The 27,546-nt window shown below is 40.4% G+C and overlaps 2 protein-coding genes across 4 annotated transcripts; both read right to left on the bottom strand.

The window, feature by feature from the left end:
- Positions 1-236: 236 nt before the first annotated feature.
- On the bottom strand, positions 237-17,159 carry LOC108412557 (N-fatty-acyl-amino acid synthase/hydrolase PM20D1.2). 2 transcript variants are annotated; one of them, XM_017684627.2, is made up of 13 exons: positions 16,707-16,971; positions 12,160-12,246; positions 10,724-10,959; positions 10,537-10,623; positions 9,474-9,607; positions 9,232-9,351; positions 7,964-8,039; positions 7,763-7,824; positions 5,774-5,852; positions 5,614-5,685; positions 2,838-3,003; positions 2,461-2,560; positions 237-2,372 (listed from the first exon to the last, which is right to left on the bottom strand). In XM_017684627.2, the coding sequence occupies exons 1-13, from the start codon at positions 16,924-16,926 to the stop codon at positions 2,243-2,245; spliced, it is 1,569 nt and encodes a 522-aa protein (XP_017540116.1). In that variant the 5' UTR covers positions 16,927-16,971; the 3' UTR covers positions 237-2,242. The 2 variants fall into 2 exon arrangements, 1 of the variants encoding a protein (XP_017540116.1); XR_005130733.1 differs by lacking the exons at positions 237-2,372; positions 2,461-2,560 and adding an exon at positions 6,027-6,102 and having other exon boundaries at positions 2,939-3,003; positions 16,707-17,159.
- On the bottom strand, positions 17,108-26,209 carry lemd1 (LEM domain containing 1). Of its 2 annotated transcripts, XR_001856669.2 has the most exons (11): positions 25,942-26,209; positions 24,909-25,020; positions 23,340-23,498; positions 22,944-23,005; positions 21,087-21,152; positions 20,685-20,759; positions 19,152-19,235; positions 18,881-18,985; positions 18,461-18,525; positions 17,435-17,799; positions 17,108-17,315 (listed from the first exon to the last, which is right to left on the bottom strand). XR_001856669.2 is itself a non-coding variant. In XM_017684630.2 (10 exons), the coding sequence occupies exons 1-10, from the start codon at positions 26,134-26,136 to the stop codon at positions 17,505-17,507; spliced, it is 1,218 nt and encodes a 405-aa protein (XP_017540119.1). In that variant the 5' UTR covers positions 26,137-26,209; the 3' UTR covers positions 17,108-17,504. The 2 variants fall into 2 exon arrangements, 1 of the variants encoding a protein (XP_017540119.1); XM_017684630.2 differs by having other exon boundaries at positions 17,108-17,799.
- Between the last annotated feature and the right edge of the window lie 1,337 nt (positions 26,210-27,546).

The following is a 27,546-nucleotide window of genomic DNA, read 5'->3' as shown; positions in this document are numbered from 1 at the left end:
ACGTTCAGAGTCCCTTAAATCCCCTTTCTTCCCCATTCTGATGCTCGGTCTGCGCTTCAGCAAGTTGTCTTGACCACCTCTACATGCCTAAATGCAGTGAGTTGCAGCCGTGTGATTGGCTGATTAGCTATTTGTGTTAACAAAGCAACTGAACATGAAGGTGTACTGAAGGTGAACATGAAGGTGTACCTAATAAAGTGGTCAGTGAGAGACACACACACACGCATCTTTATAAATTAGAATATCATTGAAAAGTTTATTAATTTCAGTAATTCCATTCAAAAAGTGAGACTCGTATTAGATTCATTACACACAGATTGATCCACAAGTCAGTATCTCAGAAAATTAGAATATTGTGAAAAAGTTCAATATTGGAGACTCATGATGTCACACTCTAATCAGCTAATCATCACAAAACACCTGCAAAAGTTTCCTAAGCCTTTAAATGGTCCCTCAGTCTGGTTCAGTAGCCTACACAATCATGGGGAAGACTGCTAACCTGATAGTTGCCCAGAAGGCAGTTATTGTAGCCCTCCACAATGAGGGTATGCCACAAAAGGTCACTACTAAAGAATCTGTCCGATTGTCAAGAAAGGCGATTCAAGAATTTGGGGGAGATTCACAAGGAGTGGACTGCTGCTGGAGTCAGTGCTTCAAGAGCCACCACACACAGACGTATCCAGGACATGGGCTACAACTGTCACATTTCCTTGCGTCAAGCCACTCATGACCCAGAGACAACGTCAGAAGCATCTTACCTGGGCCAAGGAGATAAAGGACTGGACTGTTGCTCAGTGGTCCAAAGTCCAGTTTTCAGATGAAAGTAAATTTTGCATTTGTGTGAAGTTTCCACAATCAGTGATGGTTTGGGGAGCCATGTCATCTGCTGGTGTTGGTCCACTGTGTTATATGAAGTCCAAAGTCAGTGCAGCCATCTACCAGGACATTTTAGAGCACTTCATGCTTCCCTCTGCTGACAAGCTTAATGGAGATGTGGATTTCATTTTCCAGCAAGACTTGGCACCTGCCCACACTGCCAAAAGTACCCAAACCTGCTTTAATAACCACAGTATCACTGTGCTTGATTGGCCAGCAAACTCACCTGACCTAAACATCATAGCCCACAGGGTATTGTCAAGAGGAAGATGAGACACCAGTATAACCGGACTAGTGCTAAGGTCTTCCTCCTTTTTTTTTTAAATAAAAAAAAAGGCCTCTAAACATGACATCTGCATGATTTTACTTGCAGTGGTTAACAGCCCTCCTCCTGGAGATCGATTTTCCCGCATTTCCAATCTGCATCTAAAAAGGAGCTGGAGGTAAGGGAACCAGCCTCGTGACCAGAAGATCGCTGGTTCAATCCCCTTGGCTGACAGTATGTGGCTGAGGTGCCCTTGAGCAAGGCACCTAACCAAACTGTTCCCCAGGCAGTGGATAGGGCAGCCCATCGCTCCTGGCAAGTGTGCTCACTGCCCTCTAGTGTGTGTTCACTAGTGTGCATATATGTGGGTGTTTCACTGCACAAATGGGTTAAATGTAGATGTCTAATTCCTTTGTGTACAAACACAGTTGGCTAATGGTTCTGATCAAATGAGATAAAATGCTGCCCCTTAATTACTTAACACTAACCTGCCAATCAAGGACTTCTGAAGTCGTGAATTAGCTGGAGCAGTTTGGTTGTAACTAGACTCTGCAAGAAAGTAGATTTCTAGTGACTACTAGTGTTATCCTACATATTCTGAATTTTCTATATCATTCAAGAGGTTTCACTCCTGACAAGGCCAGACTCCTTATTTGCAAGGTGCAACACAATAGATCACAGGTGTCAGGCTCCAGTCCTCACAGGCCAAAACACTGCAGACATCAGCACGTTGCCTCATTACAGACACCTGATTGAGCTCATTAGCTAAGAACCAAGGTTGTCATGAACTTAATTCAGAGCGTGAGATGAGCAAACACACTAATCTCCACAGCACTTTGGCCTGAAGCATCCCCAGTTTGACATGCCTGGAATAGATTGTACTTACATGTGGGCAAGTGCATAGTAAAAATGTAAAGTACACCTTTCCACTACCTCATTCCTTTTCCTATAGCATTCCTGAGTAATATGATCTCTTTCAGTGTTCTATATAATTCCTGGGTAGAACATTCAACAGCAGAAAAATCACAAATATTTTATTGATTTTGAATGAGGATTGAAATTAAAAGTACTGAAACTGGTTCTAAAACAACTCTAAAAGGCTCACAGCTCATGCTGGCTTTCGTGAGGGGTGGGCAAGTTTCTGATGTCACAGTTCTGGAAGAGCTGAAAGTAAAACGCAACAAGCTCCTCGTAGTTCTTAGGAGACATTCTCTCATTGATGCCATGGAACCTAAACATGGGCATAAAAAAAAGAAAGGTGAGTATCCCTTCCTGTCCTTTGGCCCGCTTTATGCCCAATCTTAATTCCAGTGTCTTACCTCTCTGTGTCGCCTGGTTTAAACCAGGTTGGAGCGAAACGGTAAATGTCCTTGGTGAGGTCAGTGTAATGACGGCTATCGGTGTTGCCAACGCAAATCCCTGTGAAGTAGGCAAAAGCAATAGAGGGAAAACAGAGATTAAGCAGCAGTCTGGGCTTCTTCAGTGGCAAATGAAGCGTGTAAGTAGCTCTTCAGCCACATGAGCACTTAGAGTGGATTAGGCAGAAGAACAAGGAATAAAAATCCACTGACTTTGCTGAAACTTTGATTAAGGTAAAATGTGTATATAGTTTGTGTGAAACTTTTGATGGATTTATTTGAGGTTTTCAAATGTATTGTGTCAAACTACTTAAAGGCCTTCTCAGTGAGAAACTTACCCGGGGCCACTGTGAGCTGGGGAAACATGTCCAGCAATGTCTTCTTAATGATCTGGAACCCAAAGGACTGCTCAGTGTAGGAGCTGATGGGCAGAGGGTCGAACCCACTCACCAGCTCGATCTTCACACGCTCATCTGCTATGGTGGACTCGATCAGCTCCACCACCTACAGAAAAAGTTGCAGTGAGAGGGACGTTTACATCCTCAATGAGGCATTTCTGTCTTATGTTTGCTTTATTCCTTCGTTCCTGGAACTACAAAACATTAACATGTGTTTCATGTCCGGAATTACTTCATTCACACTTTCCACTAACATGCATCGCCTGCATGTCCAGAAGAGATCGGCTTTTGCTTTCACTTGTAAAAAGTATAAATCATATTTAAATTTATATTACAATGTATGTTTCAGTGATAAACACACCTTCATGAGCTGAGATGACAGAACGGATCATATATTACCTCCCACGTGTGCTGCCAGAGTGACATAATTAGATCAGAGAAATGAGTTAGAAGCTTAGAAGTGCTTTCAGGCTTCTCGTATTGTTATTGTGATATTCAACAGCTTTATCAAACATTGCAATTTATGTCTATACCATGCACCTCAGGTAAAATGTACATTAGTCATGTGGTATAGCCATTTACAATGCAAACTGACAAGCTTGGTTTGCATCGTTTCATTGTGCCAGAATCCAAGATTCCTTGCTTTTGGTAAACTCCAAGATCACGCATGTTACTGAGTCTTGCACACAGAATTCACTGTATATGCAAAAAAAGCTATTTAGACATTGGATTTGATTAGGAAACTGAAGGGGTTTAGGGTTAGTAATAATATTGAGGGAAAAAATGTACACCACAGCATCCTTGTGTGTAGTACAATTAATTTTTATATGCTGATATCTGCTCAGGATCATCAAGATGGCAGGGACAAAAGTAGACTGCCAAAAAAGTCATTAGATGATCTTTATATATGATCTTTTAACATAGCTGTAATCAGAAAAACTGATAATTGATGACCCAAAGCATTCTCCTCATCAAGACCTTATGCTGAACCCTTCTGAAGCTTGCTGTTGTCCGAACAAAACCTCGTATCTCCATTTTTTTCATTTTTCAGTATTTGCATTAATTTGAAAATACCAGTTATCCTTTACATTGTACGTAACTTTCATTAAGAATGGACTAAAAGAAACGGCCCTAAATGACTTGGATAAACTTCTTGTTCTACTGACTTACATTAAAAGCATGTTTTTCCCTTCTCCTGTGAAGTTACGAGGGTTTACTTCTGACAGCAGCGATATGTTTGAGATCCTCCTAATACAATCAAACTTACCAACAAATTGTATTAACTTGTGCTAATTTACATCTTTGTGACGAGCGTCTACTGTGAGTATTTAGTGATGTGCTCCGTGTTGTGCAGGTTTATTTTTAATCAGAGTAACAAAAGATGATTATCCTGCCTTGGCAAACAAAGTTCTATCCTATTCTGTTCTTTTCTGTTCTCCACCTTATTCTTCCTCTCATTTGGTAGACAGCACTCTGCACAATCACTTCCACTAAAGTCTGATCCAATCACAATACTTCGTGGCTATGTTGACACTTGGCTTTTCACACAGTCAAGTGATATTCGAATGTGATCCAATCACCAGAGTTATAAGGTGTAATCAGCCTCTGTAAAGCAAATGTAGCTAACAAGTACTGGAAGCTTGGTTAGCACTGTGCAAACTGCAAGTCTAAATCATTACATAGTTGCCTCAAACTGCACTGAGTAATCTCAAACAAACCTGCTTATGTGGTTTCTCACACAAAAATGGCCAAAAGTACAGACAACATTCAGACTTCTAGTTGGCTACTGCATTCTAGCATATTTGAGGATACTCAACAATACGGGTGGGGAAAACGATTCTTAGATGCATTGCGAGGCGGACACGGGTGATTCTGAATCAATTCACAAATGTCAAAAATCGACTTTCCAAATTTTAATTGATAACACTGGAAGTGGGGAAGTTCAGCGCCCGGACACTCTGACGGCACATAAGAAAAACACAACTGGATAAGTGAGAAATCCGACCGGCACCCTCTGCATTAAAAGTTTAGTTCAGGAGTCGACAACCCAAATGTTAAGCCATTTCGTCCTTTCAACAAAAACCAAACCACCTTGGGGGCCACAACATTATGTCCAGTATGTCTATCGAATCCTGAGGTGCCTCGAGATTCCTAGTCCTACTGAACAAGGAAAACGTGTGTTGGTGTAATGCACGCAGTGAGCATAAAGCTAATGGATGAGTATAAGCTTCCACTACTTGTTAGCTACATTATCCTCACAGCTCCAGTACAAAACTAAAGAAGCAAACTTCAGACACCAAACATGTCATGGTTGACTGACTACATCTGGGGGGAAATAAAAGGAGACACAGGTATTTCTCTTTTCTTCTGCTTGTACAAAAGAGACAGATTGCCCCCCAGTCTCTCTGTGAGCCCTCTCTCCACTGAATATATGACCTCCTTTGCATGACTCTGATTCATGCAAATCACCCTGCACCATGATTATTGTCCTTGGGGCAGAAGAAGGAAAGTCTTAAGAGAAGCAACATCTCACTGTTCAAAGAACACATTTTCACATCCTAAAATGAACAGAAAATTGTGGCGTATGTGCTCGAAACCTTCAAAGTCTCCTTTTTAAAAGATCTGCTCGTACTTAGTACAAAGAGCAGTAATATGCTCCCTTTGAACTTGAATGCACAAAGTCAACATCTCCATGACGACAGCAGTGACATCTCACCTCCTGCAGTGTTTGGGCAGAATGGATGCGCAGATTCACCATGGCCTCAGCGTGTGATGGAAGCACATTGACCTGCAGAGAGAGAAAGAATGAGGTGCCTGCATTCAAAAAGTTTCACAATATGTGCTGAAATGGGTGTTAAAATGAAGAAATATTCTACCTTCACACCAGCGTTAAACATGGTGACTGCTGTAGTAGTCCGGACAAAAGCGTTCATGGCAGGTCTTCTCTCCATTACTCTGGAAATCCATTGTACCCATTATATGGTTTGTTCATAATACAGTTCATAAAACAGATGGTGTATATTATTTTATTTAGATTGGCAGAGCCAACTGAATTCTGCATTAAAGGTGCAGTACACAATTCTGGAGAATGACTGTTGATATTTGAACTCAACAGTAAAACAAATGCACCTCTCTCTTTAGTGCTCCTTCTGAAGCTCTGCCCCAAAATTCAGGAACGTGCATCACCAAGGCAAAAGTCAGGGGGCTAGCAAAACATTGTGGCAAAAAATAAATAAATAAATAAAAAATTGCAAACTTTGTATGGACAAAGCACACGTTAGAGCAAACAACCACACAAGCAACAACTACCGTTAGCTAGGTTGTGGGTGTGCAAACTGTCACAATTGCTGCTATGAAGCTTACCAGTGGCTACTGCAAACATCAGCAATGGGTCAAGACAGTTCTGACTTATTGGTTCTGTGAAACCGAACCAGGAGCAACCTCCTCATCCCATTTTCATGCCTTTCAACACTCAATGAAGCTGAAGTCACCTTTTTTGCCAGCTTCTTGTTTAAATTTTCCAGTTCCTACTTAAATGTTGCAGCAGCTACAGTCCAGCACCTCAGATTCTTCTTGCTTTAATTTTGCCATTCCACCTTAAAGGGTGCAGCAGTTAGATTCTCATGTCTCAGGTGCCAGAATGGAACTGATGCACGATATAAGGTGGAATGAGAAAATGCAAATAGGAAGCTCACTTCAGCCACGTCATTTTCAGAGGTCTCTTCACCATCAATTTTAACAAGGCCTGATCTAAGAACCGTTTTTCTCAATCTTTGTTCTGCAGATCTCCTCTTTGGCTGTTTCTTGGTCATTTCTCCGTCTTGACATTGCATGGAGTTCAGCAGGTAGCCACTCCTCTTCCCCATCCTGTGCACAAGCACGGACACTCCCTGTTGCTGATTGGCTGGAATAGTGTTGTTTTTCCCATCCCTGACCACTGTGATTCCCTTTTTATGGAGCCAGAATGTGTGTATGAACACCAGGGGTATTTCCCCCATGCGTACACAGAACGAACAGCTAGCAGAGATGTGAATTTAATTTGACAAAAACTGGAAGAAAATCGTATACTGCGCCCTTAATGCAGCAGGTCATTGTGCGGTACGGTACTATGCAAGTCAGAGACCACCTCTCATTTATGTGTTTTGTATTTTGTGTGTATTGTCCACTTAAGGAAGGGGAATGTCAAAGGAAAATGGGTGAAAATAAACAGGACTTTTCTAAATCTGGAGTTTCTGTTCATCCTTCCACAGTGAGATGGGTCTGAAAGGATGCATAGCTGTAAAGAATCTATTATAGAGATAAAAGGAAATAATCAACAAAGAAGAACATTTACAAATCAATCAAAGAAGCTGCTGGTGTTCTCAGAACAATGGACTGACCAACCCAGAGTTCAGACCTCAACTTAACTGAACACATTTGGGATTACTTGGATCTTGAGAAGCAGAAAATGCAAGACTTAATTTTGGAGGTGAGGGAAAAATACCCCTCCATATGTCTCCTGAAACAAATGGCTGAAAAGAAAGAGTGGATATAATAAATACTAAAAATGTAGCATTATATTTAGGCTTGTGTGTAATTGAAATGTTTTCGGTTTGCTTTGCTGTTGCTGAGAAATGAGCAACTTAAATATTTAAGGGAGATCTCTAACTTTTGCACAGTACTGTAAATGGAATAATCTTTCAGCATTATGTTGCTTGGCTATTAATTAACTACACTACTTGGCAGAACTATTATTGTGTATGATAACAATAATTATTTTACTGAATACTTGCGTGTTATGTCATACTGTATTTGGTTGCCATTTCATACAATCACTGTATTGCATAGCCTCTCACAGCTTATTGCTTTAATGGCACAGGAGCTACCTGCTCAGCAAGGGGGTGAAAAGCCACAAATTGGACATGATGAATCTGAGCGGCAGGTCAAACTGCAACATAAACCAGAAAATGATGCTGAGTATTAAGCTGATACACATACATGTATTTAAATAAATAAATAAATAAATGCATACAATGACAATAACTCTCTAAAACGACTGCAGGCGAGTTCGCCCAGGCCAGATTTACCTTATGTGCCAGGTGCTCAAAAGTGGCTCGCTCAGGACCATAGCCAAACAGTCTGGGCATTGGGTATTCCTCCAACCTGTAGATGGCACAATGTGTAGCTCAGGCAGATTTTGTGGAGTTAACAATAAGACGTTTGCATCTAACTTATAGGTAAAGGGAATAAAAGAGAGTGAAAATCTTTTCAAAACTAATTTCTCAACCTAATCTCCATCCTCCATATCAGTAGCACACCATCAGTTACCACTGACCATACTTTGACATGTGCTCAGAAAACTTGAGTTGAAATACACAAACAATAGAAGCTGTTGGGCAGTTGCTGAAGTTAACGTAACGCTAAACACTTTCACAAATTCTTCAGTCAGTTAAGCTGCAAATCTGTATAAATTGTTCTTGTAGAGCTGATAGTCGTTTACAGAAAGAAGAATGTGACATGTCAAAAGCATAGTATTGGCAGATCATGCATGGATACTCCACAACCATAGGACTCTTTCATTACAGTCCTGGAGGGCTGGTGTCCTAATCAACTAATGGCCAGCTAATTGCCAGGTTTAATGTGTTACAGCAGGAAAATCACCAAACTATGCTGGACACTGGCCCTGAAGAACCATGAAGAACCACGTAGAATTGAAGAACCATGCCTTAGGGCACTGTAGTTCCAGTGTTTGAATGCTGGATATGATAATGAGTGTGTATACATGCACTCAATAATCCGATCATAATTGGATTTCAGCAGTTATCCGATTATTCAAATGGTCATGTAAACACCTTACTCCGATCTAGAAATCCGATAAAGAGGCTGGATTTTAGCTCAGTAATCAGATTTCTCTGTGCATGCATACTCGTACTCCACTTTCTCAGATTTCTCAGGCTGTGCATGCGCGAGATCAGACGGTGGGTGCTGCGAGATGGCAGCCAAACAATGCTGGAGTGGTTCTGAGATCAAACACGAAATAAAGGATTTAAATATTCTTCATCTTTTTAAATGACATGTTCATATTTACAGGTAAAGTGTTTTTAAAAAATGCAGCATGAAGTTTGAGTTGTGCATTACGTTTACATCACATCTTCTTCTGTGAGTTTATTGGCTGGTTGCAAAGCAGAAAGTTTTCCCAATATCTGATTATTCAAGAGCATGTAAACGTGTTGATCGGATTACTGACAGACAATCTGATTTTCTGCAGATATTGGATTATTAAGTACATGTAAACGCACTCAGTGTGGGAGACAGACTTCTCCGCTATGGAGAAGTTGTAGGCGGTTTGTTTCACCTTGTGACTGCAGCTGCCAGGATGCCAATACTGCTCTCTCTAGGGGGCAAAGAGGAATGCCCTGGCTTCATGCTGACACTCAGCTTCACTGTGGCTGACCCCTTCTCACTGACACCTATCCTACAACACACACACACACACACACACACACACACACTCATTAGGTTAATCTGAGGGAGCATGGTAGGTCACGTATATGGCTTTGCATATCAGAGAGGAAAGGTTCAGTGAAAAGTTCTCACAGCGCTGCCGGCCCCTTCAGTCCATTTATAATTCCGTCCAGCACTGCCAGGCCTTCATCTAGAACATACTGCAGTTTCACTCCACGGCTCTTCAGCAATTTGACTATATTCACCGCCCCATTAATACCGCTCACCTTTACAGACAAAGCAGAATGGAACTTTTCATTGAGACAAACATTCAGCTTAACAGATTGCAAATGATGAAGTGTATGAAGCTTTGATGGGGTGTATAGCACTTGGATTTGAGTCCAACTTGAGTCACGAATTTGATGTCACTTATATTTTATGATGGCTTTGATCAACATTAGCAGATTCATTTTTATTGATTCCTTAAATGTGAAAATGACGCATTTACTCTTAAATTTGTCATGTGGAAGATTTCGCCTCACATGCCGCTTAAAACAAAGAGGAACAACATGGCTGAGAGGTAGAGCTGGACTCAATAGGAGACGAGTGTTTTTAAATTGTTTATACTTTTCAGCACTGACAGAGGAGATGTGTGGAAAAGGCTTTCTAAATGGAAAGCACTCAAACAGCTCTACTTGGAAGAGAAATGTGATCTCTTATTTACAGGTGCCGATGGAAAAATAACCAAATAATAAACTAAATTTAAAAAGAAAGATAAAAAGAATGTCCTTATTAATAGTTTTTAGCGGAGACGGGAAAGTCAAAGGCACACAAGTTGTGGCATACAAGAAAACAGACATGGAAACGTCAAATATGGCTTCTTTTAATGATAAACTAAAACTTTGCAAAGATGCGTTGTTGCATATGAATGGAAATGACTTCATTACGTCAAGCCTTTTTATCAGTAAAAGTTGCTTGCAATTTGCACAGAAAGTTCATGTTTTAATTTATGTGAACATCAACCATTTGAAAAACCCAGCTGCCCTTTACATTGTGTGAAAATTTCACAATAAACTGACGAATAGAAATAGTTCAAAATGTCCTGAAATAAAATGTTTAACATACATCAAATTTGAGAACTCTTCTAGCATCTTCTTTAAAGCTATCTTTTCAGACATACAAGGATTTGCGGACGCAAACTGTGAGAGTGCCTGACCTCTTCATCGTGACCCAAACCGATGTAGAACCCTCGCTGTGGAACATATCCTCGCTGTAACAAGTACTCCAGCGCCTGAAGGATCCCCTTCAAGGAGAGACGTAAATCATATTCAGCAGCATTTTCCACAGAACGAGTGTATTATTGTTTAACAAAAGGAAAGCGCTGCCCCGCAGGCTGGACATACCATGACAGACTGTTTATTGTCGATGGTCCCTCGTCCGTAAATAAACCCATTCAGCTCTTTAGCGGAGAAGGGAGGGGCCTCCCACCCGTCCGCCTCATTCGCTGGCACCACGTCAATGTGCGCCAGCAGCATGTAGGGCACCAGCTCCGGCTCAGTCCCCAGCACGGTGAACAGGTGGCTGTAGTGAGCCACCACCTCATGCTTAACCAGGCTGGATGAGAAGACTGTTGGGAAGACTGATGCAAACAAGCACCCAAAACGCACACTCAAAAAAATGATTTATGGCCATCATAAAAATTTAAACATGAAATATACTTTATTTACTTATATTCATTAGAAGCAACTCAAATTTACAGAGCCCCGCTGGTGACATCCTGCATAAATAAAAATAAGGTGTGGCCACGACTTAGTAAGGCGTGGGAACGAGATAATTAAATCGCGGCCCTGCCTTATTAACGCATGGGAACAAGATCCTAATGCGTGGCCACAACTTAGTAAGCCGTGATCTCGTTCCCAATCCTAAGTCATGGCCACGACTTAATCATCTCACTCCCACGACTTGGTAAGGCGCATTAGGATCTCGTCCCGCCACGCCCTTATTTTTTATTTATGCATGATGTCATCAGCGGGGCTCCATACAAATTGGATAAATCCAAAACTGATTGAATTGAACTGTAGAAGATCTATTAGATTTTGTTCTCTGTTTATTTTTACAATCTCCTGCCATCCTTTGTTATTGAGTGCAACTGCAATGAAATAGTGATGCGCATTAACTTAATTTGTGTTTTTAATGATTTTGACCAAATATTAATGTTTCATTTCACTTATTTTGAAAGAGAATCTAGACAACACCAGCGAACTACCTAGCTAGCATCCTTGCTAGGTCTGCTGTCATGGTAACGGGTACAAAAGGTAGACTAAATAAACAATGGCAGTGATTTATTGTGAAGCAGTATATAAAGATGTACTGCATTAATATTCAAATCAACAGTTCATGGTTTCTGTAACTGTACTGGACTACAAAAATGTGAATTCATTTTTTGTCATTTAATAAATTTACACAGTGTGAGTAATTGTGCTGTGAACACAGAAGGTACTATTAACTCTTTAAAAATACATAAATGTGATGTAAAAGAATTGCATAAATCCTACAAGCACTTCTAATTTAAATTTAGCCATTAAATTCATTCAGTTTTATTGAACATGATGGAGAAACAAATTATAATACCTTTTTTACAGTGGATTGTATTTCAATTGAATGGAAAACTGACATGTAATTAAAATACATACGTTTAAATTTTTGGGCTTAAACATTTTAATGCAGCAGTTATGGAGGAAACACTACATGTGGAGTTAAAGGAGAAAGGACAGTTCAAATAACTTCAGCTTTTAGTGAAGAGCATTAAATGTTAGCAATGAATGAATTAGTTTCTAACCTTTTCTCAGAAGCTGGTCAAACTCCCGCAGAGCGCTTGTGTTCTGTTCAGACCCAGAGAATGACACAGTAGGGATCCGAATAGCTTCTAATGAATAAAAACAGAAAAGATGGACATCCTTGGGTTTATTAACCATTGCATGATTCAGTGGACTAAATGTGGAAGATTATGCCAAAAACATTTGACATTGGACTCTCTCCTCAATTTCTTGTGACTTCCAAAATAAAATAAGATAAAAATCAGACTTACTGAGAAGACCTTGAACAAACTATAATCAAAAATGATAAACAAGTAAAACCCAATGAAAAAAAGACAATTCAGCAAAAAATGGATCTGAGCACCGAGGCCTGTAATGTGAACATAGCCAAACAGAAAGAGAAATCTGCTTATGGCTTGGTTCACATTATAAGCCTCATTGCTCGAATTCAATTTTTTGCTGATATCTCTCTGACATGATGGTTAAAAGGTAAAGACAGTAAGCAGAACTCTGCTTGAATATGCACAATATTCTGTGGAGTGGATTCCCAACTGACCGAACACAAGAGGTCATCATCTGATATCTCATCGACCATCTGGGAGAAGAAGGAAGTGCCTTAATTAAAAGTTAGTACAATAAAGAGTATTACAATCCAGTCTAGGACAGGACCTTGCCAAGGTAGGTGACCACTCACCTTTTCCAAATTCACATTTTTCTAAGTTTAGCACAAGCAAGACATTTCGTAATCGAGTGAATATGGTTTCCAGCAGCTGCATACAGTGTTCTCAGGTGTCAGAATAAACAACTTCATCTAGGTAGGCATCACAACTTGGCACATCACCTAGAACAGCAGTCATGAGGCATTGGAAAGCAGCTGGGGCATTTCGTAGACCGAAAGCCATTACAGTATACTGCAGAAATGTATCTGGCGTAGCAAATGCAGAGATGTCAGAACCTGCCAATAGCCTTTCAGTAGGTCAAGTTTAGTCACAAACTCAGCAGAGCCAACATCGACACAATCTTCCATTCGTGGGAGAGAAAAAGAATCCGTGATCAGTGCAAAATCCCTACGTTGTGTCAGGTTTCTCACCGATGGAGCAGACACTGCTTGAGGGTCAGTAGTAGTGGGCTGAGCCAAGAGAGAGGCAGCGTTCTGAGGGAGAGGGACTGGCTTGTCGCCCTCCAAACTCAGCCTCCTCAATTCAAGATCCCTCTTGTAGCGCATTCAGGCAGAGAGCCTCTGCTTCACCCTCCTGGATTTTAATTTCCAGCTCCAGCTCCCTCAGCCGAACAGCCAGGTGAGGATTAGGGGTGCAATGACTATTCAACTTAGTTGACTAAAGTCAACGACCAAATTAGTTGGCAACTAATTTAGTAGATTAATTGGTGACGTCATTATACGCCTTTCTTGCACTCCCTAGAACCGTTTCGACATTAGCGTTCACTGGAGAGTGAACAAAAGTGTGGGAGCTAAACTCAGAAAAAAGGTTTCCAGCTGTGCTATCTGTAAAGCCGAGATTAGCTGGCACGGGAGCACATCTTCAATCCCTGATAGCAAGAGGACAGTGGACCACTGTTGGCCCAGTGGAGTTTTGCTCAGTGTATTCTGGGCGGTCCACCAGTGCTTATCACAAAGTTTCACTTACTATTGCTAATTTTTCCACTCCCAGTCCGAGGGTGGACCTGCAGTGGCAAACAGCCAGTAGGGTGCCGAACTTATCAAGCCAGTGGACCGACATATGCTCGCTGTCTGGGATGCTGGGGCGTCTGAAGAGGAAACGCGGCGGCTCACTGTGAAGAAGATTCATCTCGGTAAGATACGCCTGTATGTTTGGGAAACCACATACTTGCACAATAAATAGTGTGTAGAAAGCAGTAGTTGTAGTAGAGTGGTAGCTAGTTAGCTAATGTTAATGTTAAATTCTGTCCTACTTCATGCTGCGAGCGGAGCTGGAACATTTAATTCAAAATGCATGTTCTCTGGAATCACTAATGGGGTTGGAACGGAGAAGCAAGTAACTACGAACGTTTGGCTCCCTCACTAATGGTTTTAGGAGGTAGTTCTCCTTGGACAGACAGGGCCGCTGCACAAAGGGTTTCCATTGAAATGAAGTGTTTACACAAAAGCGTTCACGTTGAACTGTTTATGAAGAAGTTTGCCACAAACATATGCCACTTTTCGCATCTCCTCTGCAGTGGTGAATATCACCTCCGTGAAGCTGGCCCCTCATGTGGTCAGAAATGGAATAAAAATGCTGCTGTTCATTTGTGCCAAGTTTGTGCTGGCACTGTTTAAGAGATGAAACATTACATTTTATTGCCCGTGACGTCACGTAGCCCTGCCATCAATGTCCAAATCGCACCAATGAGGTCTCATTCCTTTGGGCTGCGTTTGTTTTAATGATCAAATTATAGGCTAAAATATTTTTTTTAATAAGTGACGTTACTCCGCCACCGTCAGCATCCAAATCGTGCCAAAATGGTCTCATTGCTTTGTGCCGTTTAAAGATTAAGAGACCCTTATTAGTCCCACAACAGGGAAATTTCACCTCCGCATTTAACCCATCCGTGAAGTGAAACACCACAGACACACTAGTGAGCACACTTGCCCGGAGCGGTGGGAAGCCCAATCCGCAGCGCCTGGGGAGCAGTTGAGGGTTAGGTGTCTTGCTCAAGGACACCTCAGTCATGTGCTGTCAGCTCTGGGGATCGAACTGGTGACCTTCCAGTCACGAGGCTGGTTCCCTAACCTCCAGCCCACGACTGCTCCCCAACTTTAAAGAACGTTAAAAAAACGTTTATACAACAACTTAAGGATTGAAAGAGCATAAACAGACTGTCACTACAGATGACATTACCAAAGGATTAACAATAGTTGATGGTGAAGACCTGAGAAAGGCCTTTTTGTCTCCTGAGCAGTCGCTGACCCTGATCACCAGTCATCTGGCATCTTCAGCTTTAATTATTCAGCTTCATTATGGCACCGAATAGAAGTCTGAAAAGAGCTGAATTAAAAATGATGATTAGAAATGACTCCTTTGCTCTTTAAAAAACATTTTTAAATCAAATCAGGGGTTTTGTGAGGTTACACTTAGTTTAAGGAATAAAACAATGTTGGTCTTTCAGTGCATCATGTGCACTCATGTTAATGAGTGACATTAAAATGCTCAAAGATCAACGAAAATTTACTGAAACCACCAAGAACACAACAGATTTTAAGTGACCAATGTGGGCTTTAATCCACTCTGGAATTCCACACCAACCTAACTAGGACCTCAATTTCCAAAAAAAAAAAAAAAAAAAAAAAACTTTACACTTCAATTTGATTTTTATAACCATATAAAATTTCAAAGTTGTGCTCAAAGTAATTTTAAGTGAATAGTACCCCAAGTAGTACCTGCTCTGTGAGGGTCCAAGGGGGTCATGGCCACTGAAGAACAGGGTAAAAGGGGGCTAAAAGTATCAGAGAAACAGATGAACTACAGTCTGTAACTGTAGAACTACAGAGTGCAGCTATACAGTAAGTGGAGCTGATAAAATGGACAATGAGCATAGAAACAAGGAGGTGGTCATAATGTTATGCGTGACTGCTGTATGGTATGAATGTGCTGTATATGGTTCTAAAAAGGGCTCCTCTATTGTTACGATGTCAGGAAAGTAACAATAGAAGAACCTTTTTTGATCCTATACAGACATTTTCAAGGTTATTCATTCACTCAAAGATGGTTCATCAGGAGTTCTTTAGTAAACAAAAGCACTCAAAGAACCCTTTGCATGCTTAAAAATGAGTTGGCAAAAATGTCTCACTTTCAACACCCGATGTGTTTTTTTGTTCTGTTGTGGATAAAATATGGGTGTATGGGATTTGCAAATCACTGCATTCTGTTTTTATTCACATTTATTGACATTTTACACAGCGTCCCAATTTTTTGGAACTGGGGTTGTAGAAAAATTCCCTTTACTGAAGAATGTTTGAAGAACCTTTTTTTTTTTTTTTTTTAAGTGTGGATTATTGACGTGTAGTAACTGGGACTGTTGATATCTGAGAGTTTGACATAAATAAATAAATAAAATCTCGTGTGCTAACAGAATTTAAGATGAGAGTTAATGCTTTGAATCCAAGTTTACTCCATTGTGATAACTATATTAATTAAACTGTTTAAATATTCCACCCACTACAACCCCCTGTGCAGTTATAGGCTAGGCGTATCTTGTGGGCGGGCTTTAAAAGGACGCGTCTCGTCTTGCAGGCGAATCACTGAGTACCAGAGCAGTGATGAGCCGTGTAAACAAACATGAGCTCCGACTACACGGCACTCCAGCCTCTGCAACACCAGGCATGAACTTACGCGTGTATGTAGCTCGTCATTCATTTACAGCTACTGTACATTTTCGACGTACCTCTGCGACAATCCGGTCAAACACGACAGAAAACTAAACTGCGCCTGCAGCCTGCAGATTACCTTTAACCCTAAACATCAGTTTACACTGTCAGACTTAGACGGCCTTCTCAGCCACATGAGCACCGAGCAGGCAACGACCTTTGCGCATCTGAGTTTACAGACGTTACCTTTGAAGTTCGCCAGCAGCACCGCTCTCTCCTGTTTACTGATATGGGCTGATATGTTGGCCGTTTTCTCCCATTGCGCGAGCTGAAGACCCGCATTCACCTCTAACGTGAAGGTCCTAACTGCACCCACAAAAAGTAAAATGAGCAATATCAGCAATAAACCTAATAACACCAGTTTCAAGAAGCGGACAACTCTCCACTTGGTGTTATGGCCAGTCATTTTGCAGGAAGCGAAAGACTGGATCAGGTGCAGACAGAGGGGGGCGGGGAACCCTGGTCCAAGGGTTGACCGACACATGACCGCCCCCTGCTGGTTTGGAATAAGTGCAATCAGCAAGACTGTAGAGCGACCACAATGCACTCGCATAGCTGTCTGCAGAACGGGAGAGTGAGACATGTTAAACATTTGAAAACATTTGTCCATTTATTTATTCAAAAATAAAGCATCAGACATTACTATTAAAACAATGTACAATGACTCCTCTGGATAAGACATGGGTCCCTGTCGGTTTCTCAGCTCACTGGTTTGTTGAAGCAGGGTGGATGAAAAAGAGACGATGCAAACACACGAACGTCCAATAAGATGGCAACACATCTCTCATGCATGAGCTGAGACGCAAGAGAACAAACCATACACATTTTAGCACATTCCACACTCGTATTTATACACATTCAATTATACAGTCTCTTACTGTGGCAATAGTTAAAAAATAATAACACAAACTCACTATGGATGTTCTGTTCTATATAAGCAAGTCCAACACACTGATGTTTTCGTAAAAGTACTCTAGGTTCTCTCTAGGCAGCAACCTCGCTTGTCGATACGTCCTGAGAGCTGGGGGCGAGGGCAGGCTCATCACTCAGACTGTCCAACAGCACACTAAAAGGATTCTCCAGCGGGTCTTCGATGGATACGTAAATGAGGTAGAGAAGAGCCGCCAATAAGAGAAAAACAACAATCTGCACCCACAGAGGCACCAAACGATGCTGGATCTCTCGTCTCTCCAGTGTTGCGGGACTCAGCGGGGTTTCTAAGTATTTGAACTGCACAGGACGACCTGCTGCCCCCTTTATAGACCGTCTCTTAGTAGCACTAAAGAGCAAGAGAATCTTTGTTAAAAAAAACATTCACATTATATGAAAACTATGTAGGGATGCACCGAATAGTGAGAAACCAAAATTATTTGTGCAAAACTGGCAAAACATACACCTTTGGTGTTTGGCTGAATGACGCCTTTAATGACGCCTTCACCTTCTTCTAGTTCCCGGCCGTAGATGAGAACCAGATTGGAACTTTTACTCCTCATCTCCAGGGCTAGAGCCAATTGCTCTAGGCTAGTACCCACTTTAACGCATTATTTACTATAGCGAGTCACACCGGAGCACGCTGAAGGTTCCCAGCTTTCATTCAGTTTCAAACATTTGAGCCAAATGTATCTCCAGAAAGAGTAAAGAAAGAACAGAACTGTTGTGTTAAACAATCTCAATCTCTCTCTCTCTCTCTCGTTGTAATTTGAAGTTTAGTAATTGTTTTTTTTTTTGAAAACCAAGAAAAAAAATACATTTAGCCCATTTAATTTATGCAATTGTGAAAAAGTGGCAAAATTAATGAAACGTGTTGAGTATCATGTATTTGGCCTTTGGCCAAATGTTTCATTTTGTTTGGTTTTGGTACAAAAATACAAATTTCGGCACATCCCTCAAATTATGTAAAACAACAGCCATGTGTAACATTCGCAATCATGTGCACTCACGTGATTCCAGTTGGAGTAGTAACAGTGTCTGGGAACAACTCTGTCAGAATATCAGTGACTGGTTCCTATAGTGGAATAAAGAAAATCTAATTAAACTGTAACGCGACTGGGGCAAAAAGCGGCAATCAGATCAACAAAAGAATTGTGCCACATCTGAAAAAAGACATCATGCAAAAGGTGAGTATAGAATAAAAGCCCACAAAGGTGAAATGTCTGGTTGGAAAAAGCAGCCTGGCTTCAATGGATCACTCCAGATGAACCTTAGCAAATATGGTAAAGAAGAAAGAAGACTGAAGAGAAAAGGATTGCACCGAGGTTAACAAAGTGAAAAAAGCCTATTAAGCTCCCAGCGGTGCAACAACATCCACTGGAACACCAGAGCATGAGGGGAGAGCTACATCAAAGAAAGGGCAGATTTACACAAGCTGGTTTTATTGTGGTAGTTTGTTTTTGATGGGGCAAACACTGGGGGGTGAGATAAAGAGACGTATTGGTCATGGTGTTCTTGTTGAGCTGTTGAAGGTCCTGTTTAAAAAAAAAAAACAAAACAAAACACACATTAAAAAAAAAAAAAAAAAAAATTCCCCCACCTCCTCCCCTAAAACACACACACCAACCAACCAGTCTGTAATTAATAACCGAATATAGTACAAGTTTAGTTGAATGTGTGTTTTTCAATAGTTTTACTGACCCAAAGCACCCTTTTCTCTTTCGGCATTTGGCTACATCTTTCAGTCGCTGCAGGCTTTGACTGAGGACTCAGCCTGTTCTCAATCTGCAGGCCAGACAACCCTTCATTAGAACTCCTTTTCAGGCACAATGAGCCAAAACAATTAATCCACAACTTCTTAATAAGTAGCATCATCACCTAAAAGCTGTACTTGCATTTGTGTGAACAGTGCAATACAAGAGCAGGAGCATACATAGTCTAGCAGGACTGGACCAAGCATGATCATCATTCTGATGTACACCAAAACATGAAATATAGTATCTAACACCTACTATGCTTGACAATTAGTTGGACAGTAAAGACAATTTCTAATGTACAGTTACAAGTGAAGAAACTCACCATTCACTGGGTATTTCATCATATGGCGATTTTTTTTGGAACTTAACTATTTAACATGAATAAGAGTGAAGTTAAAATTAAATATGAAGTGTGTTAAACTGCTTCATTGATCCAGCACAATTGGGTCATCTTATGTTAGCTTTAGATAAAGCCATCTTAATATTGTAATTCTATAGACTGCACTGCTCTGATTTTTGAAATAATGCAAATTTTTGCAAAGCTGCAAACATGTACAGGCAGTTGACAAACTAAAGGCAAAATCTGAATTATTAAGGAACAGAGAAACAAAATATAGAGCACACGATTTTAAATAGTGTGCTTCATGTCACAGTCACAAAGACTGCTCAAGTAGCTAGTGCATCATTATGAACAGAGTCTAAAGCAACGTCAGTATTTAGCTCCACGGAGAAACATCAGTAAATGTGTGCTTTTGAGTCCAATTTCCAGCCATATTCACTGACTGTTGTGGGGAGACAAAAAACCCACACAACAACATATTCTGTTTAGGTGACGAAGAATGTCAACGGTCTACACAGATGTAGTAAAAAGTGATCTGGTCAGATGATTCACCTGTCACCATATTCTGAGTGCATGTGTATGCTGGTTATTTTGCTGCCGTGGTTTGGTTTCACTCGACCCCTTCACGGAAGGGTCACAGTAAATCAACACAAAGTTATTCTGACTGCTAACCTTTAGCTTATGATGAAGCTTCCCTATCCTGATACGAGTGGTCTTTCCCAATAACACAATAACCCCTCATATCCACATAAACTGAAGGAATATTTTTGGAATAATGGTATTTTATCTCTAGTGTCAGAGGGTTGCAGAATCAATGTTAAGGCATACTGAAGCTGGTCTGGCACCTTACCAGGATAGTTCATGTTAGTTTTCCCTTTCATTTCTGACCTGTCTATATAAATAAAGAAGTGCAATACAAGTACTGCAATTCTTCTGATGATTAGAGATCCATGAACATTTTAGTTTAAAATTGTGATTCTTAAAACAACAGTGTGCATTTTGAAACAAACATGTCCACTCCTGCTAGACTATGACACATACAATGTCACACGCTCTCTCTCTCTCTCTCTCACACACACACACACACACACACACACACACACACACACACACACACACACACACACACACACTTCCCTCCTCCACCAGCTCAGTTATGCTGAAAGACTGGGAGCTACTTCGGCTGCTTTCCAGCGACCCCCGTTTCTTTCCCTGTAATTCACAGACATCCAATCAGCCACACTTATAAACATAATTAGCAAATGTTCCTACACAGGCAGAAAACAACACTATTATTATCATAACACAAAACAATGAGCATCCAGTACATTTCAGTGAAATATTCATTTTCCACTAAAAGCAATTATTCCCATATCTCACCCAACAGCTGCGCAATGAACATGGTGCCATCCACACAGTTAAAATGTGATTCACACAATTAAAAAAATAATTTTTTAAAAAGGTGAGGGGGGGGGGGTGAAAAAAGTGGACCTTTCTCCCTTTACAACTGAGATCACTGACCAGGTCTTAATACTGTACCTGTCTCAGGGCGGGGGAAAAGCACTGAGGATAAATCAAATCTTTGCTCTGACTGTACAGCCCCACCTGTGAGTGTACAAAATGATGCAGAAATGTTCTAATTTAAATTTAATCTAAAGTCCAAATTAAAAACTGGCCACACGGTGGTGACAAAGTCTGTGCTGGAGTAATTAAGCTTTATAAGCTGATAAATCAGCTTCCCAAACACAATGCAGTAGGAAAGAAAATTGTAATGTTTGGAAAGAACTGAACATAATGCTGCTGTTAGAAGAGAATTCTTTTTTAAAAAGTAATCTGTGAGCAAGTCTGTGGAAAAGGGACACTGACATGGTCTGACATGATCATGAAATTTTAAGTCTGTGCTTGATTGCCATATAAACAACTATTACCATTTATTTTTTTCTTTTTGCTTATTGTATGCAAGTATAAGCCCCAAGGGCAAAATTGCCTCCTAGCTTTAGCAAACATTACTCACCACTGCCCTCTAAACTCACAAATCACAACTTGTTTTTGTAACTGTTCTTGTAAGGCGCATGTCTCAGTAAATGTGTTTTGTTTCTTTTAACTATAATTTAATTATAGGTTATGTTAACCTCAACCAAACTGATGAAAATACACCGAACTCACAATATTTGTAGCAACACATGACTGAGAATGCCAACAACTGTGGAAAATAATCGCAATAATAGCGATCAGTCAAGTATATAACGACAGAGGTCTAACAGGTAGCTCAGAGAGTGAGCGTTAGATATCTAGGCAATAACTGCAGACTTTTAGATATAAATGCAGAGTTTAGAAAAACTCAGCTTCTTGAGAAACAGCATTTCACAAGTCCTTCACCAATGATCTGTTTGTTTTACACACAGTGATTTAAAAACATGAAACTGGCATCTACACAAGCAAAGAATCTTTCACAGCCAATCAAAGCTCATTAAGGCAGGAGCCTGTATGTGTCTTTTTTACAAATCCATAACAATCCAACAGATATTGTTCAGGCTCCACCAGTCTCAAGTAGACCTGCTTCTTTATTCTGTATTCACTCTTCTGCCAAAGACTGTTATCAACACTGTGTTTGCTACAAAAGCGGCATATGGCAAGCTTGAAATGAAACTGTGACATTTCCATTTCTCCAGAGCAAACAAGAGGTTGGTTTTAACTTGACTGATGGGGCGTCCAATTATTTCACTGCAGCTTTTCCATTTCTGTAGTGTTTGCTGCATTCAGTCCAGCGTTTCTGATTACAAGAACACTATTCATGAGATCAGTGTGCTAATGCATCAGTGCATGCATGCAATCAGGGTTAAATGTAATTAGTCTTCATGATCACTTGACCGCTGAAAATCACTTCCTTCAAAATAATGCAGCTTCTATTTGATTGCCAGCTATTCAGCACATCACAGGTACTCTACCCTGTGATCACTGGCTGTTTTAATATAATTCTACTTTGTTCAACTGTTTATCATTGCTGTTTCTTTGTCTTTGTAAATATCTGACTGCAGTTAATTTTATCATAAAAGCTTTTTCCATTATAAAGGCTGTGCGTCATGTTTGTATTCTTTTAAAATAGGAGGGTATTTCAACTACTGATCTTCAACCAGTGTTTGAATGTCTTTGACTTAACATTTTAAAATTACTGCAGCTATTTGACGCACATCCACATTCATTTTTTAACACCTATTCCACTTGGCTCAAAGTAGCAAAATGATTAAAGGTCTCACTGCAGCTACAGGATTATCAATAATTCAGTAAATTAACAGTTGTTTCTATTTTCCATCCAGTAATCCATAAAAAAATTTAAGTACAAAGGATCAAGAGCTGTAAGGATTGTAGAGAAAGATAAGAAGAGATTATACACACCGTTCTGGCTGTCGCACTAGTCTCAGTCCGGGACACCGACTCTGGGCCCAGCTGTTCTGATCCTAAACAAAAGCACAAGAAAAGAAGATCAACATATAAAAGATCAGACAGACTTTCTTTGTAACTCACAATATTCCCAGAACCCCCAGGGTTATCCATCCATGCTTACAAGGACAACTTCACATTTTTGCAGTTACAGCTCCCATCTCACCTGTGCCAGTTAATGAAGACCTGCAGATACTCCAGATGTGTTCAGATGAGATAAAGTGAAAAATGTGCATTGGTATGACTGAGGACTGAATTAAAAAACCTCTCCTCACCACCGCTACCAACATGAGATGAACATAAAAACTGAAATAATAATTAAAAAAATAAAATAAATAAAAAAGTCCATACCGGACTCCTCCTCATCCTCCTCCTCTTCTTCTTCTTCTTCCCCTTCATCCTCCTCACTGTCAGAGTACTTTGCAGCATCACTTGTCCCGTTGAATTTGAACTGTGAGGAATGTGCCATGAGCCGCTGCAGCTTTCTCTCATACAAAGCTCGAGTGCTGCCTGCCTCCATAGACACACAAAAATATTTACAGTAAGATTCATGCACCTGGTGGTGAACTGGCATGCCCTAGGGTAAACTTTCAGATGACTGATTCAGGCTTTCTTCAGACAGGCAGTAAAAATCTGATTTTTTGGCACATCTAGTTTAAGGATACTTAAGGATACTTTCTGCAGCTGAATGGCAAAAAGCCACATAAACTAACTTTTCAGATTAAAATCAGGTTTCTGGAGAAGATACTCCGTTTGACCAGTCAGATCAAATTTCACAGCATGTTAGTCATTTGGAGTGTGACGATTCCTGTCATCAGAAAGTGATGTACATTCACATATACAAGCTTAAACGTGGAGAGTTTTTGGGTGCACCAAAGTTTGTCACCAAAACATTTTGGCCAACAATGGTCAAAAGCAGTTCTTTTGTTTTTAGCAGAAATAAAAAAAAAAATAATAAAAAGGCAAAAGCTTTGGCTAAACAAACTACAAAATATTAATCATTCCAACAACCAAGTGTCAGAATCTAATACTTAATGAACCATTTGAATGGGGGTATATATATATATATATTATATATAAATGAAAATAAAAAGTTTTGATTAAAAAAGTTCTTTTTTGCTCTCCTGTTCTAGATAGTGCAGATGCATTCAAACAGTAAGAAGCAGCAGATGAACAGCAGGAAAAAAGTCAATGAGTCAACCTTCGTCCAAATATATACGGTTTCATTGACATACTGTATCCTACATATTGTAAGTATCTTGGTATGTTTGTTTCTGTAAACTATTTACTCTCACTCAGGTTTTGCTCTATTGAAGCAATTTTTCTTAGTAACAGTGTTTCAGTAAAAGATTAAAATGTAAAGTATGTCTCTGAATATTACTGGAAGAGCCCATTAGTCTTTAAGTAACAATTCTGACCAGTCCTTTTGCTGTGTTAACAAAACCACAGAATTGTGTAGAGCAGTTCAATTTTGATGATTCAACCTGATGCAAAAAGCCCCAGTAATACTCACTGCCTAACGTCTGTCATGAAATACACTTGAAATGTGGTTTTGCTTAAACAGTAGATCACTGAAAGATATTTGAAATACACTGAAAGATATTTTCACATTGTAACAGGTCCTGCCATATAAGAGATATTTTGTTTGTTTAACCAAGAGTAGTAGATCCATCTGTGAGACACAGCTTTTGACAACAGCAGGCGAGACTAATATAGTCTGGCTATGATGACAGATGGTTTGATAGTCTGTCTTCCATAAAAGATGGTTGTTCTCAATAACCCGTTTATACTCAATGAAGACAGTTTAACTCTATTCAGAAGTGACTGAGAAACACAAATTAATACTAATCAAATATAACTGATTAAATGAATAAACATTAATTAAACCTACTTTGACTTGGCTAGAACATACATACTGACCTACAATTGGTCCAGCTTTGACTCCATAGTGTAGCAGTTGGCTTTTTAACTGAGCATCAGTTAGTGAGCTCAAATCCACCATGTCTGCCTCCTCACTTTTCTCTTCTTCCTCCTATCCAGCGAAACATAACATTCAACATCAGTTACACATAATTTAATTACACTGCTTAAACTTGAGTTAAACGGAAACAAAGTATGTGTGTGTGCTGTCAGATTTGAAGACCTACTGAAAGCTAGTTTCACTCAGTGTCCCTTGATTAATGCCCCTAAAATTGACTTCTCCAGTTGACAAAAATGAGGGGAAAATAATTTTTCCTTCAAAGTGCAGCCTGTCAGAGCAGCTCTAACCCAGCGCTTGATATCTAATAACCTTATAACTTATAATTTTATGCATTGGTCTTTTAAAAGGCAAGGACGGTGTCAGTACAGCACTGCAGGTCATAAAGTCTAAATCTGATACCAGAGAAGTGGTGGTGGTGGGGGGGGGGGGGTTGTGGGGTCTGGAGCGTGAGCCAGATTCCCCAGTCATGTGCTTGGGGGTCCTCCCTGCCTCACACATATAGCAAGTCATCTCCTGGTATTGCACTCTGGTGCAGTCGAGGCAACGATTGCACGCATGTGCAAAAGACAGCTGCAGCAATGCTCTCCAGTCCTCTGGAGTCCGGTTTCAGAACCATGAAAAACAGTAACACCTGTGGACTTTCACAGTAACTTCCTATTACAGTTCATCTGCATTTCACAGAAAGGAAGGAGTTAAAAATCAACGACTTCATGACTTGTCAGGCTATATTGGTGCCGATATGGAAGCCAAACAGTAGCATAGATACTTTCTTATTCCAACAAAACTTTCCCCTTCAGTCAAAGATTCAATCGGTCAATTCAACAGAAAGATTAACAGTCAACAATCCGGTCAAGACACAAGCTACTTATCTGATTCACATTTTGGTCACATGAACAGAGTTCAAAGATGAATACCACTGTGCAAAAAGTGTTTGCACAGACTCCATTCTGTTAGAAAGCACCACAAACTCACAGTGCCATTCTGAGCCAGGTCCTCATCATCACTAGAGAAATCGGCGTTGCTTTTATTCCAGACATGTTTCATATAAAGGTCCACATAAACTTCCTTCTTATTTTCTCCCGGAGGCAGCTCCACGCTGTGCGATATTAGTGCCGACTTCAGTCGCTGTTTGGAAAACTGAGTGGGATCCTCTACAAAGACCGGCATGTCAACTTTTAGGAGGGGAAAAAAAAAAGGTTGAACACACACTTTTCTCTGCTGAGGACACCAAGGAGAAGTGGACTTGCTGCTCTCTCAAGCCCCCTGCAACCAACACTTGGAGCTAAACCCTGACACAGAAACCTCTCAAATTGCAAACAGCCACGTTATGGTATGGATGACAGGTGGTGGCAGACAGAACAGACAGCAAACACAATTTAGCTACACTATATCGCCAAGCGTTTGTAGACATCTGCTCACCCCACATTTAAGGGTATTAACAGGAGATTGCCCCCCCACCCCCCTTTTTTCTGCAGTTACAGTCTCTACTCTTCTATGAAGGCTTTCCACTGGATCTTTAAACATTGCTGTGAGGGTTTGATTCCATTCATTATTATTACTAGCATTAGTGAGGTCAGGCACTGACGTTGGGTGATTAGTTCTGGATCACAAACGCCACTTCAGCTCATTCCAAAGGTATTGGATGTTGCTCCATCACTACTCCACAGCCCCCTGCTTGGTGGGTGGTGGGGGGTGTATAGCCCTCTTATCTGAGACTTGGCATTGGGCATGATGACCTTTGGCTCGTGTGCAGCTGCTTCAGAAACTCCCATGCTTTTCTATGTACGTTATACAAAATGGATAGTTAAACAGCTGAATTCAATTAAATTACAAGGGGTGCCTGGATACCTTTGGACATACAGTTTACATTAGCAACTAATATTTAACTAACGTCATCTTGCATCTTCTGAGCTTTTCCTTAGCTACAGGTAGTTAGGTTAACTAAATAGGTAACGCTAGTGCTATGCAACATAGAGACAAGGCATCTACTACAAACGTTTTCGTGCAGAAGCCAAAAAAATTTAGATAGAAAAATGTGTCAAATGTGACATCAAGGAGTATCTAATTATTTTCTAACGTACTTTTACTAGAGGTCGTGCATTTAGCTTATATGTTCATCCAGGGAGAGATCTCTTGTAAATTAACCTAGCTAAGCTAGTTAGCTAACTAACGTTCACAGCAAGGTGGCTGTTATGATGGCTAAAATAGCTTAATCCAAGTTAATAAACCTCAATGTTGTTGGGGATTATTCATTTCTAAACCCACTAAACAGCCTTTCCTGAACAGAGTTTGAACCGTTTACCTTCCGAAGCAGAACCGTAAACAGAGCGCAGGCCTAACTTCGGTGCCATTTAAGGTGGAACGGATAAAATTTGAAGACAAACTTTGCATCGTTCTAACGTTTAGTTACCGATTTCTTGTGAATCACTGATATGTGTGACAGTGACACATACATGCTGGGGGGAAATGCTCTGAATGTAGCACAGCAACAACGTGAAGTTGTGGTTTCGTTGTTTCTCTCAGAAAACGAAGGCGCTAGCTAGGTTAGCTAGCTACCGTAGTTAGCCGTCGCTGCTA

Source organism: Pygocentrus nattereri, chromosome 9, assembly GCF_015220715.1.
Source record: "Pygocentrus nattereri isolate fPygNat1 chromosome 9, fPygNat1.pri, whole genome shotgun sequence".
Taxonomy (NCBI): Eukaryota; Metazoa; Chordata; class Actinopteri; order Characiformes; family Serrasalmidae; genus Pygocentrus; species Pygocentrus nattereri.
Note: the sequence above shows the minus strand (reverse complement) of the source record. Positions and strands in the feature narration are given on the sequence as shown.